We start from the raw sequence: 25,634 nt of genomic DNA, 5'->3' as shown, positions 1-25,634 counted from the left end.
TCACTACCTATTCCTTAACACTCTCTCTTGAAAGTTCTTTCTTGGTCTTACTTCTGCTTATTAAAGTATCTAATACTCAATCTTGGGCCCTCTTCTCAACTGGTACTCTTTCCAATATAAGACACTTTTATGACTTCTAAAACTGTATCTCCGAATTTGCTTCTCTCCTTTGAGAGCCAATCCTATATACGTGTGTGTGTGTGTGTGTGTGTGTGTGTGTGTGTGTGTATAATCTCTTGACTTGGATGTTGAGTATGTATGCTCAATCCAGATACTTGAGTACAACTCCTTCCACACCCTCATCACCTCAAAACCACTCTTTCTCATCTCAGATAATCCACCCCCATCTAGTTGCTCAGGTCAAAACCAAGTGGTCATCCTCAACTCAGCTTTCTTTCTCCTCCCACCTCTGATCCCTTCTGCAAATCCTGCCAGTGCTTCCTCCAAGTTATACTGTACATCCTACAACTTCTAACCATGTCCAGGACTGCTACAATCTCAGCTCAATGCTCCCTGGCTGGTTCAATAGTCTCCTAATTGGTTTCATTGGTTTCAGTTTTGCCTGATTCCTCAAATGATCATCAGACTGACCTTTTAAGACTATGAACACTGATCTATCATGGTCATGCTTAAAATTCTCCAATGGCTTCCTACTGAAATTAGAAAAACAATCCAACTTCTTCACTACAGTCTATGAGAACCTTCATGATCTGGACTTTGTCACTGTCCCCCCATTCACTCTGTTGTAGCCACACAGATCTTGTTCATTTCTTGAAGGGGTGAACACACTTCCAATTTAGGGCCTTTGCACTTGCCATTCCCTTTCCAGAATGTTTTCTGTAGTTGCACCTGCTTCCCTCCCAACCTCCTGGTTTCTTCACAAATATCCTCTCCTCAGGGATACCATTTCCTGAACATCTCAGCTAAAGATGCCCCCTTTAGCTGATCCACTCTTATCCAGTTACTCTTTTTCTTTATAGCACTTATTTCTACATGAAATGGTTTCATTTACATAGTTTTTATCTCCTTCTTCCCCTCCAGAGTGCAATTCCATGAGAGTAACCTTGACTCAATCATCACTATATTCTCAGCATCTAGAACTGTGTCTGACACTTAATGGTTGCTTGGTAAGTATGTATTAACTATTGAATGAAGGACAGAAGCAACAAGATATAAAGAGATTACAAAATGCTGTGGTCATTTCAGTTTTGGAGCGTCAAAGAGAAATGGCATTTGTAATCCCATCATCCAGACTGGCAACTTTTAATATATTTACCTTTGGTTATCTTTCAATGTTATATACATTAAAATAGGATCATACAGTATGGTTTATTTTGCAGACTCATTTTTCAGCTCGAAGTTATATTATGGTAGCTTTTAAAAATATTTTTTCCTCCAGTATTTTTAATTTGCCATAATTTTTAAGAAAAAATTAATAAACTTTTATTTCTTAGAGAAGTAATAGATTCCCCCCAAAATGGACAGTGCTTTTCCATATGCACCCTGGCTGCATGCATGCGTAACTTCCCGTACTATGGACATCTTACATCAGGGTGTTACATCTGAAATAATCAATGAACCTACACTGACACATCATCATGCCCATAGTCCATTGTTTACAGTAGAGCTTACTCTTGGTGGTGTACATTCTATGGGTTTTGACAAATGCATAATGTTGTATATCCACCATTGTAACATCACACAGAATAGTTGCACTACCTAAAAAATCATCTGAGCTCCACCTACTAATCCCTTCCTCCCTCCAACCCATGGCAACCAACTTTTTTCTTTTTATGGTCTCCATAGTTTTGTCTCTTCTAAAATGTCCTATAGTTGGAATCATATGGTATGTAGCCTTTTCAGATAATAATGCTGTACATTTTAACATTACATTTACACTGCATTATAGAGCCTACTTTTTAAACTTGAAATGGAGCATGAATATTTTCTCTGTATTTAATGTAGTCTTAAAACAATTTTCAATGCAGAAGTATTATCATTTATTTCATTATTAATCTATTTTTGGATATTAAAAACATTTCTGTATTTAAGAGGTAGAAAAAAACCACGATGGGGAGATACAGAGTGGGGTGAGTAGACTCCTAGAAGCACCAGCCCTGCATTAGAATCTGTCACTCAGTAGCTGTATGAGCTTAGGCAAGTTTTGGTTTAATCCCCCAAGCTTCACTAAGCTCCTCCATCAAATGGAGATAATGCCGGTGTTTCTATTAGAGAAACCTCAGGGTATGAAGTGGAATAATGTATGCAAAGCATTAGGACAAGTGGTCATTGAATGCCTCTCACTACTGTATCAGTTATCCGTCTACAACTCTCCTTTCTTAGAATACAAACTAAAAGTACTATTACCAAGCAAAAATAAATAAATAAATAAATAAATAAAAAATAAAAATCAGCACATTAGGCTACTAAATACATATTATCAAACTACTTTTCTGAAAACTTGTACCAATTTATATCCTTATCAGTAAGGTACACAAGTTTTTATCTTACTGTACCGCAGACCATTTTACTGATTTAAAATCTTTGCTGATATAATGGGCAACAGGCCGAACACTTACTCTCTGACATTTCTAATTACCAAAAGTGAACCTTAATATTTTTCCTTCTTTTGTGTGGACGATTTGAATGTTTTTCTCTTGTGAATGATCTGTCAAACGTTCTTTGCTCATTTCTTCTATTGAGCTATTTCTTTCTTAGTTTATCTTTACTGAGTTGACATATTAATCCATTATTTTATCAATTAAAAAGTTTATCTTTTATTTAATGTTTTAAAAAATAGTATTTGTTTTCTACCCTGATTATAAAATAAATAAGCATATTTTATAGAAAATTTGGAATATATAGAGAAGCACAAATAATAATTAACCCCCAAGTCGCAGATATAATCAATGTTAAAATTCTAGGCTGTATCTTTCCATATTTTTTTGTTCTTCCATTTATTTTGGATTCAATATATATTTACTGAGTGCCTTCTATTGGGTCAGATCCTCTGCTAGAAAAATAGCTGTTGAATATATTATACATAGGACATATAATTTTTTTAACAGAATTGACAGCAAACTGTATGCGTGGGTCTATTCCTTACAACAGTAGTTTTTAAAAATGAACATTTTTGAAAAAAGTATATACAGCTTGATGAATTTCACGAATGGAATACTCATGTAACTAGTATCTGGGTCAAAAAACAAAACATTATCAGAATTTCATAATTCAGAAATGTTTATTATTGTAAACATTTGCCTTTATCTCTGATAAAAAGAAAAAGTCTAGATATAAAATGTGTGCAATTTTTTAGGCTCTTGAGGTTTATCATCAAATAGCTACCCAAAAATTTACTTCCTGTATGCAATGTGAGATCTTTTTTTGATCTATCTATACTTTCTCTTTTATTCTTTTACATTTAACTCTTTAATTGACTCATTTCTGCATATAAGTTGAATAACCGATTCGTTCACCATTTGTTTGCTTGGATTAATTTAAAACATACAGAAGTTTCTAGAAGTTGGGGCTATGCCTGTGCGATCCTTTCTCCCCATAGTTAGTCCAATGCCACTGTAAGCCAACACAAATCTTCATATCATTGTAAAATTATAAAATATTTAATATTTGGTTGAGCTGGATGCTATTACTTTTTGTCAAAAACTTCTGGTTATTTTTTGCCTATTTATCCTTTCAAATGGACTTTAGGGACAATTTTACAAATTACTAGAACATGTTACAAAAAAGAAAAGGAAAGGAAGATACTTTTATTCAAATCTTCCTGTAGATCTCTCAGTAAGATGTCAAAGTTTTATTCATATATTTCTTACAAATACTTCTTGCATAGGTTACTCCTTATTTTTCCTTTTTTGATTTTTTTGTTTTGGTGTTACAAGGACTGCTGCTACTTTAAAATTACAATGAAAAGTTTTGCATGTCTGGCTATAATAGAAGAAAGTTACAGATTTTTAAATTTAATTCTATAATCGTTCACTTTTTTGAAGTGCATTATAAATTCTAAGACTATTCCAATAGGTTCCCTTCAGTTTTCTATGTATATCAAATCTTCTGCAAAAAGCAATCATTTCCATCACTTTCATTTTAATAGTTATAGCTCACATCTTATTGTGCCTCAAATTCCTAAAATAATGCTGAATAATAGTGCTGAGAGAGGGCATTTTTATTTTTATCCTTTTGTAATGACAATGTGCCTCTTTCATTGCTAAGTACAATGTTGGCTCATGGTAGGGTTAGTATCTTTTATTATGTTAAACAGTTACATATAGTTTGACTCCTAACTTTCTGATGAAATTAAGAATTAAAGAAACCCTTGACTATATTTTTTTATTTCTCTTTCTTATTTTAGATAAAAGACGACAGAATCTTGTAAGAAATGATGAAACAGGAAGAATACATCAAATGACTCATTAGTAATAATAATAAAATATGGACATTGCTTCTTTTCAGCCACTAATTACATCATCAAATTCAGTATTCATTTATTATGTCTAATAATCATTCGTTACTTGAAAACTGTAGTTTGCCCTTTACACTGAGAGTTTTGTTGTTACTCTTGGCAACTAAGGAAATGGAGAAGGCCAAACAACTTACATTAAAACAGAGGAAGGCCAAGTCAACTCTATTGTCTTCCATGGGGAAGGAAGTAGGAATTGCTATTCTGAGATTACAGGTTAAGAATTCGATCTAGGGATGGGGCGCCTGGGTGGCTCAGTGGGTTAAGCCGCTGCCTTCGGCTCAGGTCATGATCTCAGGGTCCTGGGATCAAGTCCCGCATCAGGCTCTCTGCTCAGCGGTGAGCCTGCTTCCTCCTCTCTCTCTGCCTGCCTATCTACCTACTTGTGATCTCTCTCTGTCAAATAAATAAATAAAATCTTCAAAAAAAAGGAAAAAAAAAAAAAGAATTCGATCTAGGGATGCCTGGGTGGCTCAGTTGGTTAAGCGGCTGCCCTCAGCTCAGGTCATGATCCCAGCATCCTAGGATTGAGTCCCACAGCGGGCTCCTTGCTAGGCAGGGAGCCTGCTTCTTCTCCCTCTGCCTCTGCCTACCACTCTGCCTGTGCTCAAGCTCTCTCTCTCTAACAAATAAATAAATAAAATCTTAAAAAAAAAAAAAAGAATTCAGTTTAATTCATTGAATGGTCAAAAGGTAGAAGGAAATATTTGGGGTGTTATGAAAGATGCTACTAGGAATTTAAAAGGTGATACTACTGGTTTGCTTAATTCATAAGGAGAAAATAAGTATGCAAAAGCCTATGTACAGAGCTGAAAACAAGTGGCATATTTGTGTATGTGTATATGTGCCTGGGTTCATTTACGTTTGGAGTATAATACTGATGTGTGCACACATTTTCATATAGGTGCTCTTGGCTTGTGGAAGAGACTGGAAACAGAAAACAGCTCAAGCCCTTCGTGAAATGTCCTCTTCTGCTAGCAATCACGAAACCCTTTCTGTGGCAGCAGACAGCCAGAGTTTTCAGCCCCCACCAGAAAAGGGGGTGCCTTTCTAGGTGCCTTATTTTTTCAACTCAAGTCAACTTCTGAATTAGCTTAAATCTTTACATTTTTGGAAACGTAAGCATTAGATCACTACAGAATGCATCACTTGAAATTGAAGCTACTGAGCATTGGCAAGGCTGATACTTTGAAGATAGATTTTTCTTTCCTAGCTAAAAATAAATTTACAAATAACATATATTAAAATAATTAACAGATAATAACCCAATGTTTGGAGTAACAAAATACTATTATAATTTTAAAGGCTGAATTAAACCAAGAGGCAAACTTGCTTCATAAGGAAATTCATAACAGGGGCATCTAAGCACCTGCTTTTGGTTCGAGTCATGATCTCAGGGTCTTGGGATTGAGCCCCATGTGAGGCTCCCTGCTCAGTGAGGGAGTCTGCTTCTCCCTCTCCCTCTGCCCCTACTCTTGCTCTCTCTCTCTTTCTAATAAATAAATAAATAAAATAAAATCTTAAATAAATTAAGAAATTATAAACAGATAAAATCTTAAATAAATCTTAAAATAAAATCTTAAATAAATAAAATATAAAAGCTTTGGGGGAAAAAAAGAAGAAAGAAAAACGAAAAATCATTACAAATCCCTTCCTTTAAACCACGGCAACATTTAGAGAACTATCCAACTCCCTCTGACTCACCCAACGCAGGCTAGCCTCTACCGACACCAGAACCTTCTATCCCAAGCTTTTTCTTAGTGGAAAGGGTGAAAACAAGGTGCTACCAATAGCAGGTGCTTAAAAATCAGGTCTGGGACAGGAATCTATACATTGAAGACCGAAGAAAGGACTGAAATATTTATGTAAATCCTAACACGAAGAAATCCTCTGGTCTGTCCCGACCGTCCCCACAACACACAAGGAGAAGGAGAACCCTCCAACGTAGCTTCATCCTTAACCAGGTGAATGTGATGTGTCCAACACCTGCACAGGAAGACGGAAGGGTGGGGAGCATTCCTGCCACTTTCCAATGATCCTTGCAGCTGGGGAGTGTGGACTGAGACCAGAGCCTCTTGAGGCCCACCACGCCAACACCACCATTTAGCACGGCAACCCTCATGCCAGAGAAAAATACTACCTGACACCACACAGACAGAGAAAATTCCACATAAGCTTGCACCTTATTTTTACTTACTTCTTTCTATCTTGATATATTTAGCCTTAACTGTGGACAAATCTAGCAGGAGAACTGACCCACGGCAAGTTAAACTGAAACATTATCATACACAAAAGGCCTTTCCTCACTTTGCAAGTTGCCTTTCAGTAAAAAATCCAACAAAAAGAACCTTTTCTCCATTCACTCGGAAAGAGTTATACTTTACTAAAGAAGCTGAGGGGGAGAAAACCCACCTCTAGTTCCATACTGTCATTCATAAAAAATAACTTCCATATAAGCATCACCATACTGCACGCAGAGACCTTTTGGTAAAATGATACGCAGGACGTTAGTCAGACTTAGAAATAGGAAAGGCAAAAGTACACTATGGGACTGAAGTTTAAACCTTTCTCTGGTGGGGGAAGATATTATTTCCTTTGATAATTATGTCTCCCTGTCACTCCTGTTCCTGAACATGTCAAATATTTTTAATGATACCAAAAAACCCCAAATTTCTCCTTTATATTACCCTCCAAGTGTCAGCACAACTAATTTAAATCATGATTGCTTTTATTAAAAAATATTACTAAACGATAGGTGATAAAACTTTTAGAACCAAAAATGATTAACTTTGTTAAAAAAATTACAGTATTTCTAAATTATTTTAAAAAGATATCCTAAATTTCTTAAATAATATCCTAATAACAATTTTAAGCATATAATACAAGACAATACAAGAGCTGTTCCGGAAAGCCTCTCACATAGTGTGCTTCATTATTCAGACTCTTTTACAAGCCAGAACTGTGAATTAGCCAAATTATACAGAGGGGTTGCTGGCAAAAAGTTAACATTTTAAAAGAAAATGAGGCCAAATGTCAACAATTGGAGTTCAGAAATCACACTTTAAGCTAACCAATAGATCATTAATCTCCTTGAAATTACTTGTATCAGAGATCTTAGAAAGCTAAAAACATGTAATTTAAATATATTAAAATATCCATGCCCCCACCGCAGCACATTGCTTATTAGAGTGTGAAATCAAGCATTACCACACCATTTCTGCCTGATGAGATAATTTTGGTTTTCTTGGGAATCTAAAGCCAATACATTTATTTTTCCCAGGAAATAATTTTGCTTTTTATTTTGAAAGAAACTAATATTTGCAATGACCAGTCCCAGGTTTGTTGCTCTCTGACCTTCTCCTCGCTCATGCTCTCTCTCACTGTCTCTCTCTCTCAAATAAATAAATAAATAAAATCTTTAAAAAAAAAAAAAAAAAAAGAAAAGAAAAATATAAAATGAAAGACTGAAAGAAGCATCAGAACCTATTTATTTATTTATTTATTTATTTATTTTAAGATTTTATTTATTTATTTGAGAGAGAGACAGTGAGAGAGAGCATGAGCGAGGAGAAGGTCAGAGAGCGAAGCAGACCCCCCATGGAGCTGGGAGCCTGATGTGGGACTCGATCGCAGGACTCCGGGATCATGACCTAAGCCGAAGGCAGTCGTCCAACCAACTGAGCCACCCAGGCGTCCCAGAACCAATTTATTTTTAAAATATAGTGCAACCCTAGAGCAAGTAAAGAATTTTCAAAGGCAGAGGCTAAATGGATATTTCATTTTGCTGATACCTTTATATTATTCTTGAGTAAAGTAACTTAAAATCAACTTTTGTAAGGTTGTAAGCCTAAATAATGTTTCTACCATTGATTTTTGTATTTGGTTTATTCCCTTCTCTATTTTGCATAAAGAAGAGCCCTTATACCAAGAACAGAATCAGATATTTTAATGACTTCATAGAACCCCAGACTTCTTCCTTTATTTTTTGTTTTATGGAAAAACTATATCCCCTACATCCCTAAGCTAGAACTTTCAATATGTATTTTTCATGTATTTGTCTGAGCACTATTTCCAGACACTCTCCATATATAGTTCACTGTGAACAATGTCCTTAAATAAATAAAAATCCAAATATATTGTATCAAAACCAAGTTTGGAAGTTTTTCGGTCTATATTATACCGAATTATTACTTTGCCCAACTTCTCACTTTTCACCACATAGTTCTGGCACTGCATAGATGGAGCTTTGATATTTTTAAGAAAGTAGAATTTAAAAGCAATAGCAAATTACTGCTAATTTCTTCTTGATGGGTGCTATTAACACCTATTAACATCAATAAGAGTAACAAGGTTATACCCAAGACAAAATATCAGCTTGGTCTGAATCATTAGAAACAAATGGAAACTTGGGGAAGGAATTTTAACATACTAGTAAAATATGGAATTTTTTTGTGTGTTGTTATGAAGCGAATCACAGCCATAAATCAGAAACAGCTTTTCAAAATAAGAATGATTATTAAGCTCTCCTAAAGGCAACTCTGAACTTGTCACTCACTTGGGATATTTCTACCTTAAAAAATAGTAATGCCTTACATGTAATTTCCTTAAGAAAAGCAAACACTTTAAAATGAAAAAAAAAAAAAAAAAGCAAACACTTTAAAATGAAAAAAAAAAAAAAAAATTGTATTTTACCCTAAGTGTAAAAAGAAAGATTTCACTAAGGAATAAGGAATGGGGAAAAAATGAAGCACATTTAAATAATTTTATTGCACTGGAAGTTGCCAATTCGTCTATGAGTAGTTTCATTGCAGATGAAAAGAAATCAAAATACAGGACAGATGTTGAACAAACCGCATTTAAGTTCTGTCACACACTGGCATTTTTCAAATGATTTTGGCTCATCTATTAAATAAGGTGTGTTTTGCTTGATTTTGAAAAGGGAAACATCAGGAAATATTTAAAGGCCAATTGCCGCCAATTAACTTTGATCAGTAAAAGTTCTATTTGAATCGTTCAGATTCTTTTCCTGTCTGAAATAACATACATTTATAAAATCTACTCAAACAACAACTTGATGATTAATGCCTGTTGGCAGGCTACCACAAACTTACTTAACAGCAGGATTTAAATAAACAACTGTCTCTATTAAGAAGAGAGTGAAGCGTAGTGATAGTTGTGTGTTCTCATAATGGAGATAGAAGAAACAATATTCGTTATTCTTAAGAATGCTGCTAATTGAGATTATCATATTTGACGGTGCCCATGACACCATTAATTAACCATCTTACAAAAGTTTCCCCCCCAAAACTGTAACGGGCAAATAAAATCATCAGCAGTTTGACCTAAGAAATCCCAGCAAGTCCAAGAGCAGAAACCTGGCTGAAAGGACATACAACTGGGCCAGCCAGAAAGACAAGCAGCTGACCCAATAGAATGAAAGTCTGATTCGGACAGCGGATGCCACCATCACAGCTTTAAGGGATTCGGAAGGGAGCCCATCTCAACAGTAATTATGAAGCTGAGGAATCGGTAGCTTCTGATATCAACACGGTTTAATATTTAAAATTCTTGACATCAAATTTGAATCCTTACCAAGGGTAATGAGGAATCTAACCTTGAAAGGCAACAGTCAAAATAAAGAAGGCAAACATATTACCATATAATCAATAATTAATTTATCTCATTATTCTAGTTATAGATTCATAAAACAGTATCTCATTGATATTGCAAGGCCACTTATCAATTTTCAGACATGCACCATGAAGTGTGTATATAAAATAATCAGAACTTACTTCTAAGTCATTGAAAAACAGATGTGTGTCTGCCAAGTTGAAAATCATTTCTTCCATTCGCAGTCCAAGGGAAACTGATGTAGGTGGATCCTAAAAGAAGAATTTTTCAGGTCAAGTATATCCTTCAGGTTCATGGACTACACTGTCACAGTAAGAGGGAATCAGTGCCAAGAAGGGCTGAGAGTTAAGAGCGTCATCAGGAGATTGGGGCTCCAGCTGCTCTTGGTCTATGTGATCCAAACTTCGGTATGCAAACTTTAGTGACTTATTTAACAAGTGACCCAAATGTTGTTGATACTTTGCATAATGAAGAAATAATCTGCTGCTTAAACTATTACAAAGATATAACACCTAGAGTTACGTAGACATACAAAGTAGAGGAAATTTAGTTTCATGTGCCTGTTTCAGGAGCAAGAAATTCAGTGACTAGAGAAGACACTGTTTACATTATGCCACAATCCATTAAGAATATCTAAAAGCATTGCCACAAATACCAGAAAACAGATACAATATAGATTAATTTCAGAGGAATAATAAATACTATTTCTATTTCAGATGATAATTATCATTATTTCTTATTTATTCAGACCATCTGCCAATTTTGAGTACACTCAAAGGAAGTGATGGCCACTTCTGACCACCTGGCACCATGCCCAGCCCGGGGAGCTGATCCTGACATTCATGTGACACTATCCCATTATCAAACAGTCAGTCCCATACACAAAGGGGAATACCAGCATTCTGAAATGGCTTCCATCCAAAACTTCAAGACTTGGACACTATTGATGAGCAGTTGTCTCATCTACCCCGTATCCTGATGACATTTACTGGCACTGAGATAAACTCAGGGGCTATGGAAATATTTCCAGTTTTTATGGTGTTACTGTATTGGTAATATATCAAATCCAGGAAACAACATGGTTCGTGGTGCAGACCCTGCATAATTAGCGAGGAAGGAAAAAATGTCTGTAAAGTACACAAAGATGTAATGTGAGTTTCTGAAGGTTTTACCAGCATCCTAACAACAATATTGGCTTTTACAAGTATGACATTTTAAATATTTCCAAACAATGATTTCTGAATACTATCTTATTATTTCAGCAGACCTTTGGAATAAGTATAGAATCCACCTGTATCATCGTGGAACTAGGGAAGTTGTAACTGGATAAATTATGCCTTCACATGTCACCTACTTGTTGGTGTACTCTCTTGTGTATCTACACTGTCCTACATAAACCTTGTATGCTTTGTGTATTGTCTTCTGAGCACGCTGTCTTCATTCCAAAACTCAAGACTGGTCTGTTCCTGCTCCCTACTCCCCACGTATTTATAATCTATCAAGCCCTTGAGTATTGATCTAAAGTACCATCTCCTCATGGACTTTGGGAAAGAGCAGGACCTGCTAGAAGAAGAGCCCTGGACCCAGGCTCCAGGCTTGACCTTTCCTCTCTCACTTTGGTGTCCTTACTTCCTTCATCCTTAGTTTGCTCATCTAATAGGTCAGACGGCTAACTGACAAGCACTTTGTTCTCACGTGCAATTAAAACAAAATTTCTCATCTCTTAATTGGGCACAACCATACCTGTTCCTACACCTTCAAGAGTGCAGGGGCCTGGGGTGGAGGGATGGGGGCGGAGACTCACTGGCTATCAGAGCCAATCAGCTGGCCAGGGAGGAGGAGTCAACACGGCCCCTGCACCACCTGCTTTGCCAGCAGGGCTCACACCCTGCCAGCAAGTCAATGGTCTATCTTTCAGGAGTCCCAAAGGAAGGACAGCTGAGCGTTTGGGGAAGTAGAGCAGGATGACATTGCTAGTCTCAATTCCTGTCTTGTGTAGGCCTTCTCTTCCCACTGACTGACAGTGAGGAAGAGACAGGGAACGCAGTGTTGCCAAAAGTCAGGGGTTAGATTGGCAAAGGGGCAAAGAAAAACACCCCAGGGTTTATAACAGGGCAGAGAGGAAAAAAAAGACAAACTGAGTGTTCAAGAGCTGGGTAGGGAAGACAAATAACATTGTCCTCGGATTTCCTGTTTGATGAGTTTAAATTATTGCTGTTTGGGGCTCCTAGGTGGCTCAGTGGGTTAAGCCTCGGCTTTCCGCTCAGGTCATGATCTCGGGGTCCTGGGATGGAGCCCCGCATAGGGCTCTGTGCTCAGCAGGGAGCCTGTTTCCCCTTCTCTCTCTGCCTGCCTGCCTCTCTGCCTACTTGTGATCTCTCTCTCTCGCCCTCAAATAAATAAAATCTTTAAAAAAATAAATTATCCCTGTTTAATACCACCTTCAAATCCATGCAATTTTATAGGTTGCAGAAGAATTAGAAATAGTTCACAAGTAAAGAAAAACTTTCACTGAATCTCAGTTTTATAGGAAATTGCTCACTCACTCAGATTCCAAATCAGTCAAGTGTGCTTGGAAAAAACAATTGCTCAAATATACCCTAGAGCAGAACTAACCAGTAGAAGTTCAAACAGCTGTTTCTAAAACAAAACACCTGACTAAGGTGTATACTCCCTCTAGCTCAGGCCAATAAAAATACACTGACTTGTCTCATAACCATGTCAATGAATCTTTTTATGTGGCCAGGTGGAAGAGACTCACCACATTTATTTAATTGCCAATTCTGGAATTTATGTGCCATGGTATTGTTACTTTTGAAAAAGTATGATTTCTCCTTGGTGAGGTTGCTTACTGATACCATCATCAAAAGAATTACTCCATTGTTTGTTAATATATAGCATACTTTAACTTTACTTCATAAATTATAGTAATGACTTGCTAGTTGGAATACTAATAAATTTTAAAGGCTTATTCAGACTTGTGGTCAAATACAACACAGATGTTTGCCTTATTTACCTTTTCATGTTTTTCTCCTTTGTTATGAGCTGTCCTTCCTTCACATTTTTTATACCTGCCGCTCCTCTGTATTGTTATGAACCATTTACTACACCAAAAAAACAGTTTGACAGTGAACTGGAACTAGAGATTTTTAGAATAGGAAGGGGTTCTAGTTGAGAATACAGTTTCTCAAACATTTTAAAAACCACAATCCATGGTCAAAAATACATTTTTGTATTTTTGAAGACCATATAGTCTAGTATTCTCTCTCTCCTTCTTTCTTCCTCTCCCTCTGTCTCTCCCACAAAAAGAGCCGAAATGAAGATCTGTCAAAATAAGACTTTACCCACTATGCGGAGTGTACTCTGATAATTTTCCATCTCGTGGCCCACTAATGTATCAGGACCCACAGTTTGAAAAGAGCTCTGGGGGCGCCTGGGTGGCTCAGTGGGTTAAGCCGCTGCCTTCGGCTCAGGTCATGATCTCAGGGTCCTGGGATCGAGTTCCGCATCGGGCTCTCTGCTCAGCAGGGAGCCTGCTTCCCTCTCTCTCTCTCTGCCTGCCTCTCTGCCTACTTGTGATTTCTCTCTGTCAAATAAATAAATAAAATCTTAAAAAAAAAATTAAAAAAAAAGAAAGAAAAGAGCTCTGGAGTATACCCCCTTGTGATTTTCGAGACAGGGAAATGGAGTTGTAGCAGTGATCTGATCTGCTTCTGGTACAGGGCTGACTGGCTGGCAGAATGCACGGGGCGCCTCGCCCACAGTCGTTTACCTAAGAGGAAACTAGCGGAAGAACAAACAGATAACCGTGTTCACAGGTTTGCTTACACTGGAGTGCTCATATTGAGGTGAAATTTATTTTATAAAAAATCTTTTAATACCTTCAGATTTTTCGACTATATCTGATACAAATCAAATGCGACAAAAGCCAGCAGTGAACAGTTAATAAATTAGTCATAGCTTGATGGCTTATTTTGGCATATTTAAAGGAAGAAAAAAACCCACATTTTTTAGACCAAAACTGAGACATTAAAATCACCACGTCTTTGGCTTAATCTTACTTTTCTTGTGCTTTGCAATAACAAATTCCAGAGCAGCAGTTATAAAATGGATGCTTTTATAAAACCATTTTTTTTTGTTATATCACTTTTGAAAAATTATTTAGAACGTTGCCTCTGCTTCAAAGAAACATGTCATTTAAGTAAACCCTGGAGCCAAATGTTTCCTTTTTTTTTCTCCAGAACTCGACCCTCTGGGGCTCTCGTCACTGTTGTTCAATATTTTCTTGACATTTCTCCTTCCTGGTGCCTATAACATCATCACTATTTTTTGAAGTTATCTTTCTAGAATCTGAGTACCCATCATCAATCCCTTAAATGACATGGGCCCCTGGGACTGTTTTATCCATTCCTCACTGTTGGGGTTTGTAAGGGGTCTGCCTTACAGACCCCAACACACTCATGGCTTCAACAATCACCCCGCTCCCTTCTACAAAATCTTTGATTCAACTCATATCAGTTACCTGTGGGTCATTTCTAGCTGGATGTCCCATATAGCATCTGCAACTCAGTGTGCTACACGTTGGATTCATCATAGTTTCTCTGGAAACCTACTAGAATGGCAACCTACCAGCCCCAAACCTTGGCATGCTTTTAAAGAGCCTCTCTTTACCCCACATCAAATCAATCATGACATCTTGCCATTTGGATCCAGAATTCATGCCTTTCTTATACTCCCTACTCTCCAATACTCCCCCTCCCCACATCCCAGCCCTGTGCCTCCTCTGTGGATATCTGCAATAGTTTCTTTTCCTGGGTTCTATGCCCAGGCTCTCACTATAACAATGTCACTCTCCCATCAATTTTAGAAAACATCCAAACACTTCAATAAGTACTAAAGGCCCATAAATGTCAGACTCTTACTTACCTCCCTAACATGTGACCAATTTATAGTTTTTCAAACTATTTATCTTGAAATCTTTTCTTCAAAAGTTGACTAAGCAGAGGCCTTATATGAAAGAGGAGGGCCTTTCAGATGTCCATTGACAAATGAATGGATAAAGAAAATGTGGTGTGTACACACACACACACACACACACACACACACAGTGGAATATTACTCAGTCATCAAAAAGAATGAAATCTTACCATTTGCAATGACATGGATGAAATTAGAAGGCATTATGCTAATTGAAATAAGTCAGTCAGAGAAAGACAAATGTCATATGATTTCATTCATATGTGGAGTTTAAGAAACAAAACATATGATCATAGGGGAAGGGAAGGGAAAATAAAATAAGAGCAAAACAGAAAAGGAGGAAACCTAAGAGACTCTTAACTATAGGAACAAACTGAGGGTTGCTGGAGGGGAAGGTGGTGGGGGACCAGGTAACTGGGTGATGGGCATTATGGAGGGCACTTGAAGTAATGAGCACTGGGTATTATTTGCAACTGACGAATCACTAAATTCTATCCTTAAAAGTAGTAATATACTATATGTTAATTAAATTGAATTAAAATTTAAAAACAAAAAAGAGAAGGAGCTCTGATGGACATTCCAACCAAAGCCCTTAAAAAAAATTAGGGCAAACAATCAGTTTCCATTGTTCACCCACATTAGTATGATGAGGTCATCGCCCCTTCATAAGTGAAGAGTCTCATCCCTGGCTTTTCTCAGCCGGGCTGTACTGGGTACCATAGCTGCGTGTGCTCTTGTCTAAGGAGGGCAGGGCCATATCCTTACATCCTCTATATCCTTGGGATCTAGCACAATATGCCTGGCACAGAGATTTCCCAAAGTTTGGGGGAATAATAAATGAATGAAAAGCAATATATAGAGTACTTAAAATAATTACAATGGAAAAAATTAAATTTGTTCTATAGTTCATTGTTAGCATTCAATATTGGTAAAGAAAATTCCTAGATACCTAGCTTAGGAGAATAAAAACAAAAACCCAGACATCTGAGTCCTAAAATGATTTTATCTAAATAATATAGTATTAAACATATTAGGAATGCCTGATTAATTTGTAGTACCTGATGAAAGTGCAGCCCATTCTTAGAACAGCTGCTTATAAAGCCTTTCTTATCTGCTTCATGTGGTAGATAAGATTAGCATAAGATCAGCAGGCAATTATATAAATTCAGTATTGGTATGCATCACAGCATTCTACAAAATATATTCTTACGTGCTCTGCAATTCAGTTCCCTAGTAAAAATTGAGTAATACATTGAAGAGGGTCAAAAAGAGAAAATACAGTGAGATACTTTATCTTTTTTCCTAGTTTACCAAGAAATAGTGTCAATTTACTATAGCTCTTATGCCCAGGACATCCTATGAGCGGAGACCTTCTTCTCAAGCTGTTCTTACCAAAGCAAAAGAAACAGCATCCAACATCCCATATACACACAGAGAACTGAAATTTAACTCTGCTCCTAAATTATTTTGATAGGATATTAAATTGCAAATGTCTGCTTAAAGTCATGAAAATAAAGTGAAGGAACTTGTTGCAATGTGAGGTTACCCCTGGCTATTGCATGTTAAGTCAAAGACGATTATGTCTACTGAACAGAAAGCAGCATTTAGCTGAAAAATTAAATAACAGTGAAATCTGCTGAGGACAGACCCAGGCCTAAAACGACTGTTTTGCCTTCATCCTTTATCAAGTGATCTTTAATTATCTCACTGCCTCAAGATCTTTTTCTACTGTTTCGGGGACACAGAATGCCCACAGAAACTCAAGTTGTTGTCATCCTAAGCTAAAATCATGGGCAGCACCCCTGGTCCATTGTCATTTTTTTCTGTTTCTTGATTTTTTTTTTCCAGCTTGATCACTGTTAGTTATACTAGATGTTCATGTCATGAAAATGCTTGAAAGGGAAAAAAAGAAATTCTAGACAAAATTAGTATGCAGAAAGGCTGAAATGCCATTAAATTCAGCCTCTAGAGAGATTTGTGTCTGTTAGTCTTGAATTCACATGTTGAAAGTCTATGATCTGTTTTGAATAAAGGAAAAGAGTGTCTGTAAATACACGTGGGTATTGGGATTTCAGAAGACTGTGATACGGCCTCTTGTCACCCTGTTTTCAAAGATGAGCTATGGCATTTGATAAATTATCAGGGCCATTAAATATGCAATCATTGCAATTTAGAAATTTGATGTTACTGAGATTCAGCCAGATGAAGACACTGTTGCTCCTGCAAGGCTGTTACATTTGCTTCTACGTGTCAGTCAAGGAGTTCTCTTAGGATGGCTGGTATTGAAATTGCCTTGTCCACAGTACTTACGATGTAGTCACCCAGCTCATCTCCTGATTGAACGAGGTCTAATACTAACTAGGTATAACACAAGGCATTCTCGGGGCAACTCTCTGATGACACGACACAGAAATTAAAGGAGTTTCTTCTAAAAATAATTGTGTTCATAACCTGTGGGCAAAAAACTCTTACACGAAAGTGCAGAAGAGCATCAGAAATGCACACTCTCATAATGATCATACCACAAGCTTTGCAGTCACAGAGTTTAGACTGGGATTCTGAACTTTGTCATTGATTAGCTGGGTGGTGGTCAAGGTCAGTTACTTCACCCCTGAGCCTTAGGTCCTTCCTCAATAAAATGGGAATAAAACCGGTATGTGTTAAAGGTTAAATTTGGTAATTTAAAATTCTGAACAAGTGCCTGGCAAGCAGGAAGCTGCTGTCGGTGTTACTATTCCTGGTAGTGGTGGTGTTATTTCTACCATTCTTATCACTACCTTCCAGCTGTAGGTCAATCCAGACATGGGACTCCACATTCCACTATAAAAAGATCATTAACATTCTAAATTCAAATTGGATGTGAGGTTCAGGCTATTTAATGATAAGGGTAACTATAAATTCTCCATGCCAATATTTTTGAGATGACCATGTTTTTAAGAGCATAGTCCTCAGTGAAGCTGATTTGCATAGAAGCTAAACTTTTAACACCCAGTGTTTTAATTCCCAGGAGTGTCTGCATTTTATTCTCACAAAAATAGCAACCAAGCTGTTTGGTACAAAGCTGGTTCTTACCACTAGGAGAGATGACCCAACCCTAGGAAACCAGCAATATGTTTCATATACTGAAGATTGAGAAGTTGAGTAGGAAGTAGTGTCATTCAGATAGGGTCAAGGCACCACACCAATAAAGTTGAAAATTACAGGTGTTCTTTAAAAAAAAAAAATACACATGTCACTTTCATAGCCAAGCAGTGTGATCCTGAGTTAGTCACAAATACCTCTTAGCCTATGCCATTAATCATTAAAAGGTCAGACTTTGTGAATAGGCAGGTAAGCATAGTCCAAATCCAGCATTTACAGCCAGTTAGTGAATGACTTGGGAGAACACGTCTTGGCAAAATCTTGACCCTGCCCAAGTTTAAAAAAACCAAGTGGCTATGGTGATGTATGGCAATAATCACTAATTACTGAGGTGTGTTACAAATTTAGTACCTTCAATGTATATAGTCCCTGACAATGTTCAGTGCTCACAAAATGCTGCTGTACTCCAGCATTTCAGGAATACCATAATATCTTAGAGAGTTCTTGCTTGTGGTAGGGTCAAAGGATAAATTGTGGAAGCACTTTAAGAATATCAACACGACATATCATTATTAGCTACCACAGTAAGAAAGAAAAGTAGGGTCTTCTAATACCAGTTCTTCCACAAATAGTAACTCTGACTGAATCAATCATATGACTGACTACTGGGAAAAGAAACGATGTGGGCATTCTTTCCCTAATGTAAGTAGTTAATTACTTCCAAGTCAAGATAACATTGTATACACATTATACATAAACCTCTGTTAAATATTATTCTTACACTACAATTAGCAAGGAAACCACCTGCAGAGAAAACGCCTAAGGCTAAACTCAAGCCTTCTGGAGGACAATGGGATTTATCTTTAAAATTAGCTGCCAAACATCAAGCACATCTACAGATTAATCACATTCATTCACTGGCTTGAAACTATGTTTGATAAACTAAAATTCACCATGCTACTGAAAAGATAATAAAGAAATGTGGCACCTGCCAGATTACTCAACATGAGATTATCTCTCCGTTCACTAGAAGTGACCAGGAAGATTTAATCAAGCATCTTCAGTAATGCTGGAGAGCTATTCTAGAAGAGATATTTGAGAAAAACTCAAAATTAAGTAAGTGGTTTAGATTCACCTCCAAACTTGGCCTCACCAAAAATAGTTAAAATCTAGGTATTTGCAACAAGAACTGTTAATCATTTTATTTCTGACAATGGATCTGCATTTACTAGCTGAATTAATGAACTTATATTTTAACCCCCCAACCCCACAACTCTTGAGTTTCTTCCTTTTTAATCACCTATCTTTGAGCCAAGAAGAAAGGATATATAGGATAAGTAAGAACATCCTATAATGATTGCTAAAGGGGACTGTCTAACCAGAATGCTGAAGTTTTAAAAATGACAGCAACCAGACATTATACACCTCTTACTGGAAAGATATACCCTTCTATGAAGTCTTCACCTTCCTACCCCCAGCAAAATCAATCAATCAATCAATAAATGAATGGATGTAGCTTCTATATTTGTAGGAAGTACAGGGGACAAGAAATATATGACAAAGGGACACAATGGGGATGTAATTAATAAAATCTAGACTCCCAGGAAGTGTACAGGACCAATGATCTGGTTACTTCAACAAAAATGCACAAGATTAGGGGAAAAAAAAAAAAAAAAGATTGAGTGAGACTCCATAGATTAAAAGACACTTGAGAGACATATAGTAAACTGTTAAAAATTATAAAACCACTGGAGAAAAGATTTTACAAACTAGTAAGAGAAGACAGAAGAAAACCATCTCAGTACAGGAAAGACCATATATGAAAGCCTACAGGTAACAGCATAGTCAATGGTGAAAGCCTGAATGCTTTTCCTCTATGATCAAGAAAAAGACAAGAATGCCCCACTTTTGGACTTCTGCTTCATGGAATACTGGAAATCCTAGCCAATGCAGTTAGGTAAAAGAAAAATAACGAAAAACCATTCAAATGGGAAAGGAAGAAGTAAAATTATCTGTTTACAAAGGACACAATCTTATATGTAGAAAACTCTAAAGATTCCACACACATACACAAAAATCTGTTTCATTTCTATATACTTCTATATACTAACAATGTACAATCCAGAAAAGAAATTAAGAAAATAATTCAATTTACAATAGCACCAAAGGAATAAAACTTAGAAATAAGCATAACTAAGTAGGCAAAAAGCTTGTACACTAAAAACTACCAAAATGTTGCTGAAATAAACGAAGGCACAAATAAGTGGAAAGACATTCAATGGGAAGACCTAATATAAAGATGTTAAAAGTACTCGAAGTGGTTTGTAGATTTCATTCAACGTCCATCAAATTCTCAACGGAATTTTTTTTGCAAAAATAGAAAAATCCATTATAAAATTCATATGGAGTCTCAAGGGACTCTGAATAGCCAAAACAATCTTGAAAAAGAACAAGGTTGGGTCTCATACTTTCTGGCTTCAAAACTTGTTATAGACCACAGTAATCAAAACAGTGTGGTACTGACATAAAGAAAGAGATACAGACCAATGGAATATAACAGGGTCCAGAAATAAACTCTTATGCTATGGTCAAATGATTTTCACCAGGGGTACCAAGACCATTCAATGAGAAAATGATAGTCTTTTCAACAAAACTGGGTACTGGGGAAATGGGATATCCAAATGCTAAAAGAACAAAGATGGATTATTTCCTTATGCCATATACAAAAATTAACTCAAAGTGGACCAAAGACCTCAATTTAAGAGTGAAAGTATAATACTCTTGCAGGAAAAGCTTCATGACACTGGGTTTGACAGTAACTTCTTAGATATTACATCAAAAGCAGAAGCAATAACAGAATAATAAAAAAACAAAAAACAAAAAACAGATAAATGAGACTGTATCTGAAAACTTCTGTGGGTGAAAGAACCCAGTTAACAGAGTAAAAGGGCAACCTATGGGATGGGAGAAAGTATTTATAACTCATGTATTTGGTAAGAGGTTAATATTCAGGATATATAAAGAACTCCTACAACTCAACAACAACAAAATTTTGATTTTAAAAATGGGCAAAAGACCTCAACAGGTATTTCTTCAAAGAAGACATATGAATAATCAATAAGCAAATGAGAAGATGCTCAATATCACTAATAATTAGGGAAACATGAATCAAAATCACAGTAAGATACCACTTCATACTCATTAGGATGGCTACTATCAAAACAGGGGGGAAGAGAAAAAAATAAGAGAAAATAACAAGTGTTGATGAGCAAATGGAGAAAATGGAATATATTTACATTGTTTGTGAGAACATAAGATGGTACAGCAACTATGTAAAATAGTATGGTAGTTTCTCAAAATATTAGGCATAGAATTATTATGTGATCTAGCAATTCTACTTCTGGGTATAATCTGAAAGCAGGGTCTTAAAGATATTTGCATTTTAAAACCTTTAATTGAATTATACTTGACATATTAGTTTCAGGTGAAAAAAAAGAAAAAGCTATTTGTACACCCATACACACCTTATTCACAATTGCTAAAATGTACAAGCAACTCAAGAAGTGCCAGTGATGGGTGGATAACCAAAATGGGATATATCTCTATAACGGCATATTTTATTCAGCCTTAAAAAGGAAGGGAATTTTGACACCTGCACACAACATGAATGAACCTTGAAGACATTATGCTAAGTGAAAAGTCATTCAGAAAAAGACGAATTCTGTATGGTTTTACATGTATGAGGTATTTAAAGTAGTTAAAATCATAGAGACAGAAAGCAGAATGGTGGTTGCCAGGAGCTAGGGGCAGGAGAGTAGGAGGAGGTGTTCAATGTATAGACTTTCCACTTTGCAAGGTGAAAAGAGTTATGGACACTGCTTGTACAACAATGTGAATAGATCTACTACTACTGAACTATACATTTAAAAATGACGAAGGAGGTGCCTGGGTGGTTCAGTCGGTTAAGCATCAGACTCTTGGTTTTGGCTCAGGTCATGATCTCGGGGTTGTGACACTGAGCCCTGAGTTGGGCTCTGGTTCAACAGGGAGTCTGCTGGAGATTCTTTCCCTCTTCTTCTCCCTCTGCCCCTCCCTCTCTGTCTCTCTCCAAAATAAATAAGTAAATCTTTAAAAAATGCTTTAAAAATGACTAAGAAGGTAGAGTTTACATGGTATGTACTTTATCACAACTTAACATAAAAATGAATTAAAGAAATGTACCTGTTTATTATTCATTGAATAACAAAGAAATTACTATTAATTTGCTAGATAACTAAAGTACTGGGTACCATCTACTATTTCTATTCTAAAAAATTCTTTTAATGGAGTCTTAAATATATACTAGAAATATACACAAATGAAATAATATCTCTGGGATCTGCTGTCAAAAATAATCATAGGACAGAGCAGGGCAGGGGAGGGATGTGGTGAGAGGCAGATACAGTAAGATTCACTAGGATTTGACATTGTTAGTTTAGAAAGGTTACAGTGAGTTTCATTATACTATCCCATCTCCTTTTCTATATGTTTAGAAGTCAGTATAATAATTTTTTTTAAATATAGAAAAAATACTCACCAAAATAAGACTGGTTGCATTTTGGTGATGAAACTATGGCTATTTAATTTGAAAACTTACAGCACACTCAAGCCATATTATAAAACGTCAAAAATTTTTTTAAAAGTCAAAATTACAAAAGCCTGGCAGAGTTCCTCAGCCTATCACCGTTTATTGAAAAGAAGGCACTAGGCCTTGCTTGGTAATCCTTACCCAGGCTTAAGTGAGCTTTAGAATATACACAAGAATCTATGTCAGACACTGCTTTGCCTGTATTAACTCTCCTAATTTTTATCACATGGGATGTTCACTTCCAGAAAACCAGGGGAACTTCTACATTTATAATTGAAGCCACAGGACCTCCGTCTCATGCACTAAGGAATGACGGTATCACATTGCAATGCTGATCGGCTGCGAAGGAGAATTCCCAGTGTAATTTAAGAATAGCGGTAACCCTAGAAGCATCTCATTTAGGGCCTCTGGCATTTATGTTTTGGTTGTACGGCTCCCGTGGATCCTGATTTTTTTTTTTTTTTTTCTCATCCACAAGACTAGTGTTATCATCTGACATCCTATTATTGGCTATTTTTAACTAGTGAAGTGATTATCGCTACTGGAAGAGAATGCCTGTCAGGAATAACACAAGGAGACTTGTTTCTTTTGTAATATTGTTATTCCTTTGGAGATCTTGTGGTTTCATTCTTTGTGGATTTCTAGTGGCATTCCTTCAGAACAGGCATGCCCCAGGGAAAGACTACTGTTGAAGAGTTACCCCTTCTCTCCCAGCAGCCCCCTTTATTAATTTATAAGCTCCGTGAAAGCAGGAATTGTGGCTAGCACCACTATATATACAAATATATACTAATTAAAAATATATACTATATATATACATTTGTTCTACATATATATGCACACACTATATATATACACTATATAATATATATATACAATATATTATATATACAAATACATACTATAAATATATTTGCTTAAGAAATTATGGAAGACTGACGAATAAGTTGTTAGTGTCAGGCCAGGAAACAAATCGTGTCTCAGGCAGGAGAAGGCTGGGTAATCAGGTGTGTGTCTTGGGTACGATAGCCTGTGTAACATAGGGAATTTTGTGTGTGCAACTTGAGAAGAGTGCCATTTGCTAGTACAATTTTCTGAATTATTTCATGGATGTTTTCAGTGATCATTACCCACAGCTAAACTACTGCCAGAAGGATAAAGTACTAAGTGCCTCCTATTATGACATATTCTTTTGACAGAGTCTTAAATTTGGGGTAGCCCCAGCATGGAGACCACATGGTATTAGCAGGGCACCTTAGCCAATAGGGACGTCACGGTGAATTCCTCTAGGTCCCCGCTGGTGGGGGGCAGTGGGTAATTTCTTATATGACTTTTGCTTTATTCCCGTGACCAGGTGGAAGTTCATGCTTCTCAGATTTTTTTTTGCCCATTTATGTTGAGAAATATTGTAGTTGCAACTGCATTGCTAATTCCATTATTTGTATATATTTGGTTGGTTCTTTTTTTTTTTTCTTTTTAAGATTTACTTGAAAGAGAGTGCATATGTGCGTGCACAGGGGGAGCAGCAGAGGGAGAGGGAGAGAGTATCTTAAGCAGTCTCCCTACTGAGCACAGAGTCTGATATGGGGTTTAATCTCACGACCCTGAGATCGTGAGCTGAGCCAAAACCAAGACTTGGATGCTCAAATGACTGAGCCACCGAGGCGCCTCTGTACATGATACTTGATCTTAACTTTCTTTTAAGTAAGTGCTGCAAAAAATATTTGAAGGGTCATATGCACTCGTCCTCAAGTCTCACTCCCTAGCTTCAAATGGCAATTTAATCTATTTTTAATGTCAAACATGAATCACCCCCCACAACCTCACCCCCCACAGGCAGAATTGAGCCTGATTTAAAATTATTTTCTTAACCCACTTTCATTTACTGTCTCAAAAATTCTACTTCTCTGTGTGTCTCAGAGTGTCCATGGTCCTTCAAGCCTCAAAACAGATAGTTTAAAGAAAACCTATTTCTCTCTGCTTGGGTTTTTAGAACAGGATCTAGAATGTTTCTCTGAGTGTAAAAATAAAAAACTTTCTTCTTTCTCTAGAAATCTTAAAACTAGCCATTCAACTAACCATAAAAATATCTTCCTTTTATGTAATAGTATTAAAAGATACCTCCCTAGATTTTTAGTTTTGGCTTAAAAATGTCACAAGTGCCAAATATTACATCAAATCATGTACAGTCCAAAGAGAATAACAATCTCATTTCAGTTTTACTATAAGAACAATAAAAAATAGTGCCAAATATTAATAAGGATGCAAGTTTTCTTTTTTGCTCAGATATACCAGTAAAGCATTAACAGAAAAAAATTGTTCTTATTTTAAAAAAAAATTTTTTTTTTAAAGTATGCTCTACACCCAGTGTGGGGCTTGAACTCATGACCCTGAGATCAAGAATCACATGCCCTACTGACTGAGCTAGCCAAGCACCCAAAACTGTTACTATTTAAAATGTAACTCCAGTTCCTACTGACATACCCTGGGGCATTTGCCTTTTTATTCCTTTTCTTTTACTATCTTATTTTTCTAAACTGAAAAGCAGAAAAAATAATGGTAAGATAAACCAAGCAAGCACAAAAGGCAATAGACGTTTGTCCGATTTAAATTCTTTAAAGTAGAAACCTTTAAGAAATATTTTAATACCCAAGTTATTGTTCCAATTTTTAAATCCTTTTAAAAGATTCTCTTTATCTATTATTTGAGAGACAGAGAGAGAGCTTGAGAGGAGAGAGGTCACTGGGAGCAGCAGACTCCCTGTCAAGCAGGGAGCCCAATGTGGGACTCGATCCGGGACTCCAGGATCATGACCTGAGCCTAAGGCAGTTGCTTAACTAACAG

The 25,634-nt window shown here is 36.5% G+C and overlaps 1 protein-coding gene across 1 annotated transcript in view; it reads right to left on the bottom strand.

The window, feature by feature from the left end:
- EYA1 (EYA transcriptional coactivator and phosphatase 1) overlaps positions 1–25,634 on the bottom strand; it is a 174,894-nt gene that overhangs the window by 46,280 nt on the left and 102,980 nt on the right. Inside the window, exon 12 of the mRNA XM_044245466.1 lies at positions 10,267–10,356. Coding sequence (XP_044101401.1) covers positions 10,267–10,356 — 90 coding nt within the window. The remainder of the gene's footprint in view (positions 1–10,266; positions 10,357–25,634) is intronic.

This window comes from Neovison vison, chromosome 4 (assembly GCF_020171115.1).
Source record: "Neovison vison isolate M4711 chromosome 4, ASM_NN_V1, whole genome shotgun sequence".
Taxonomy (NCBI): Eukaryota; Metazoa; Chordata; class Mammalia; order Carnivora; family Mustelidae; genus Neogale; species Neogale vison.
Note: the sequence above shows the minus strand (reverse complement) of the source record. Positions and strands in the feature narration are given on the sequence as shown.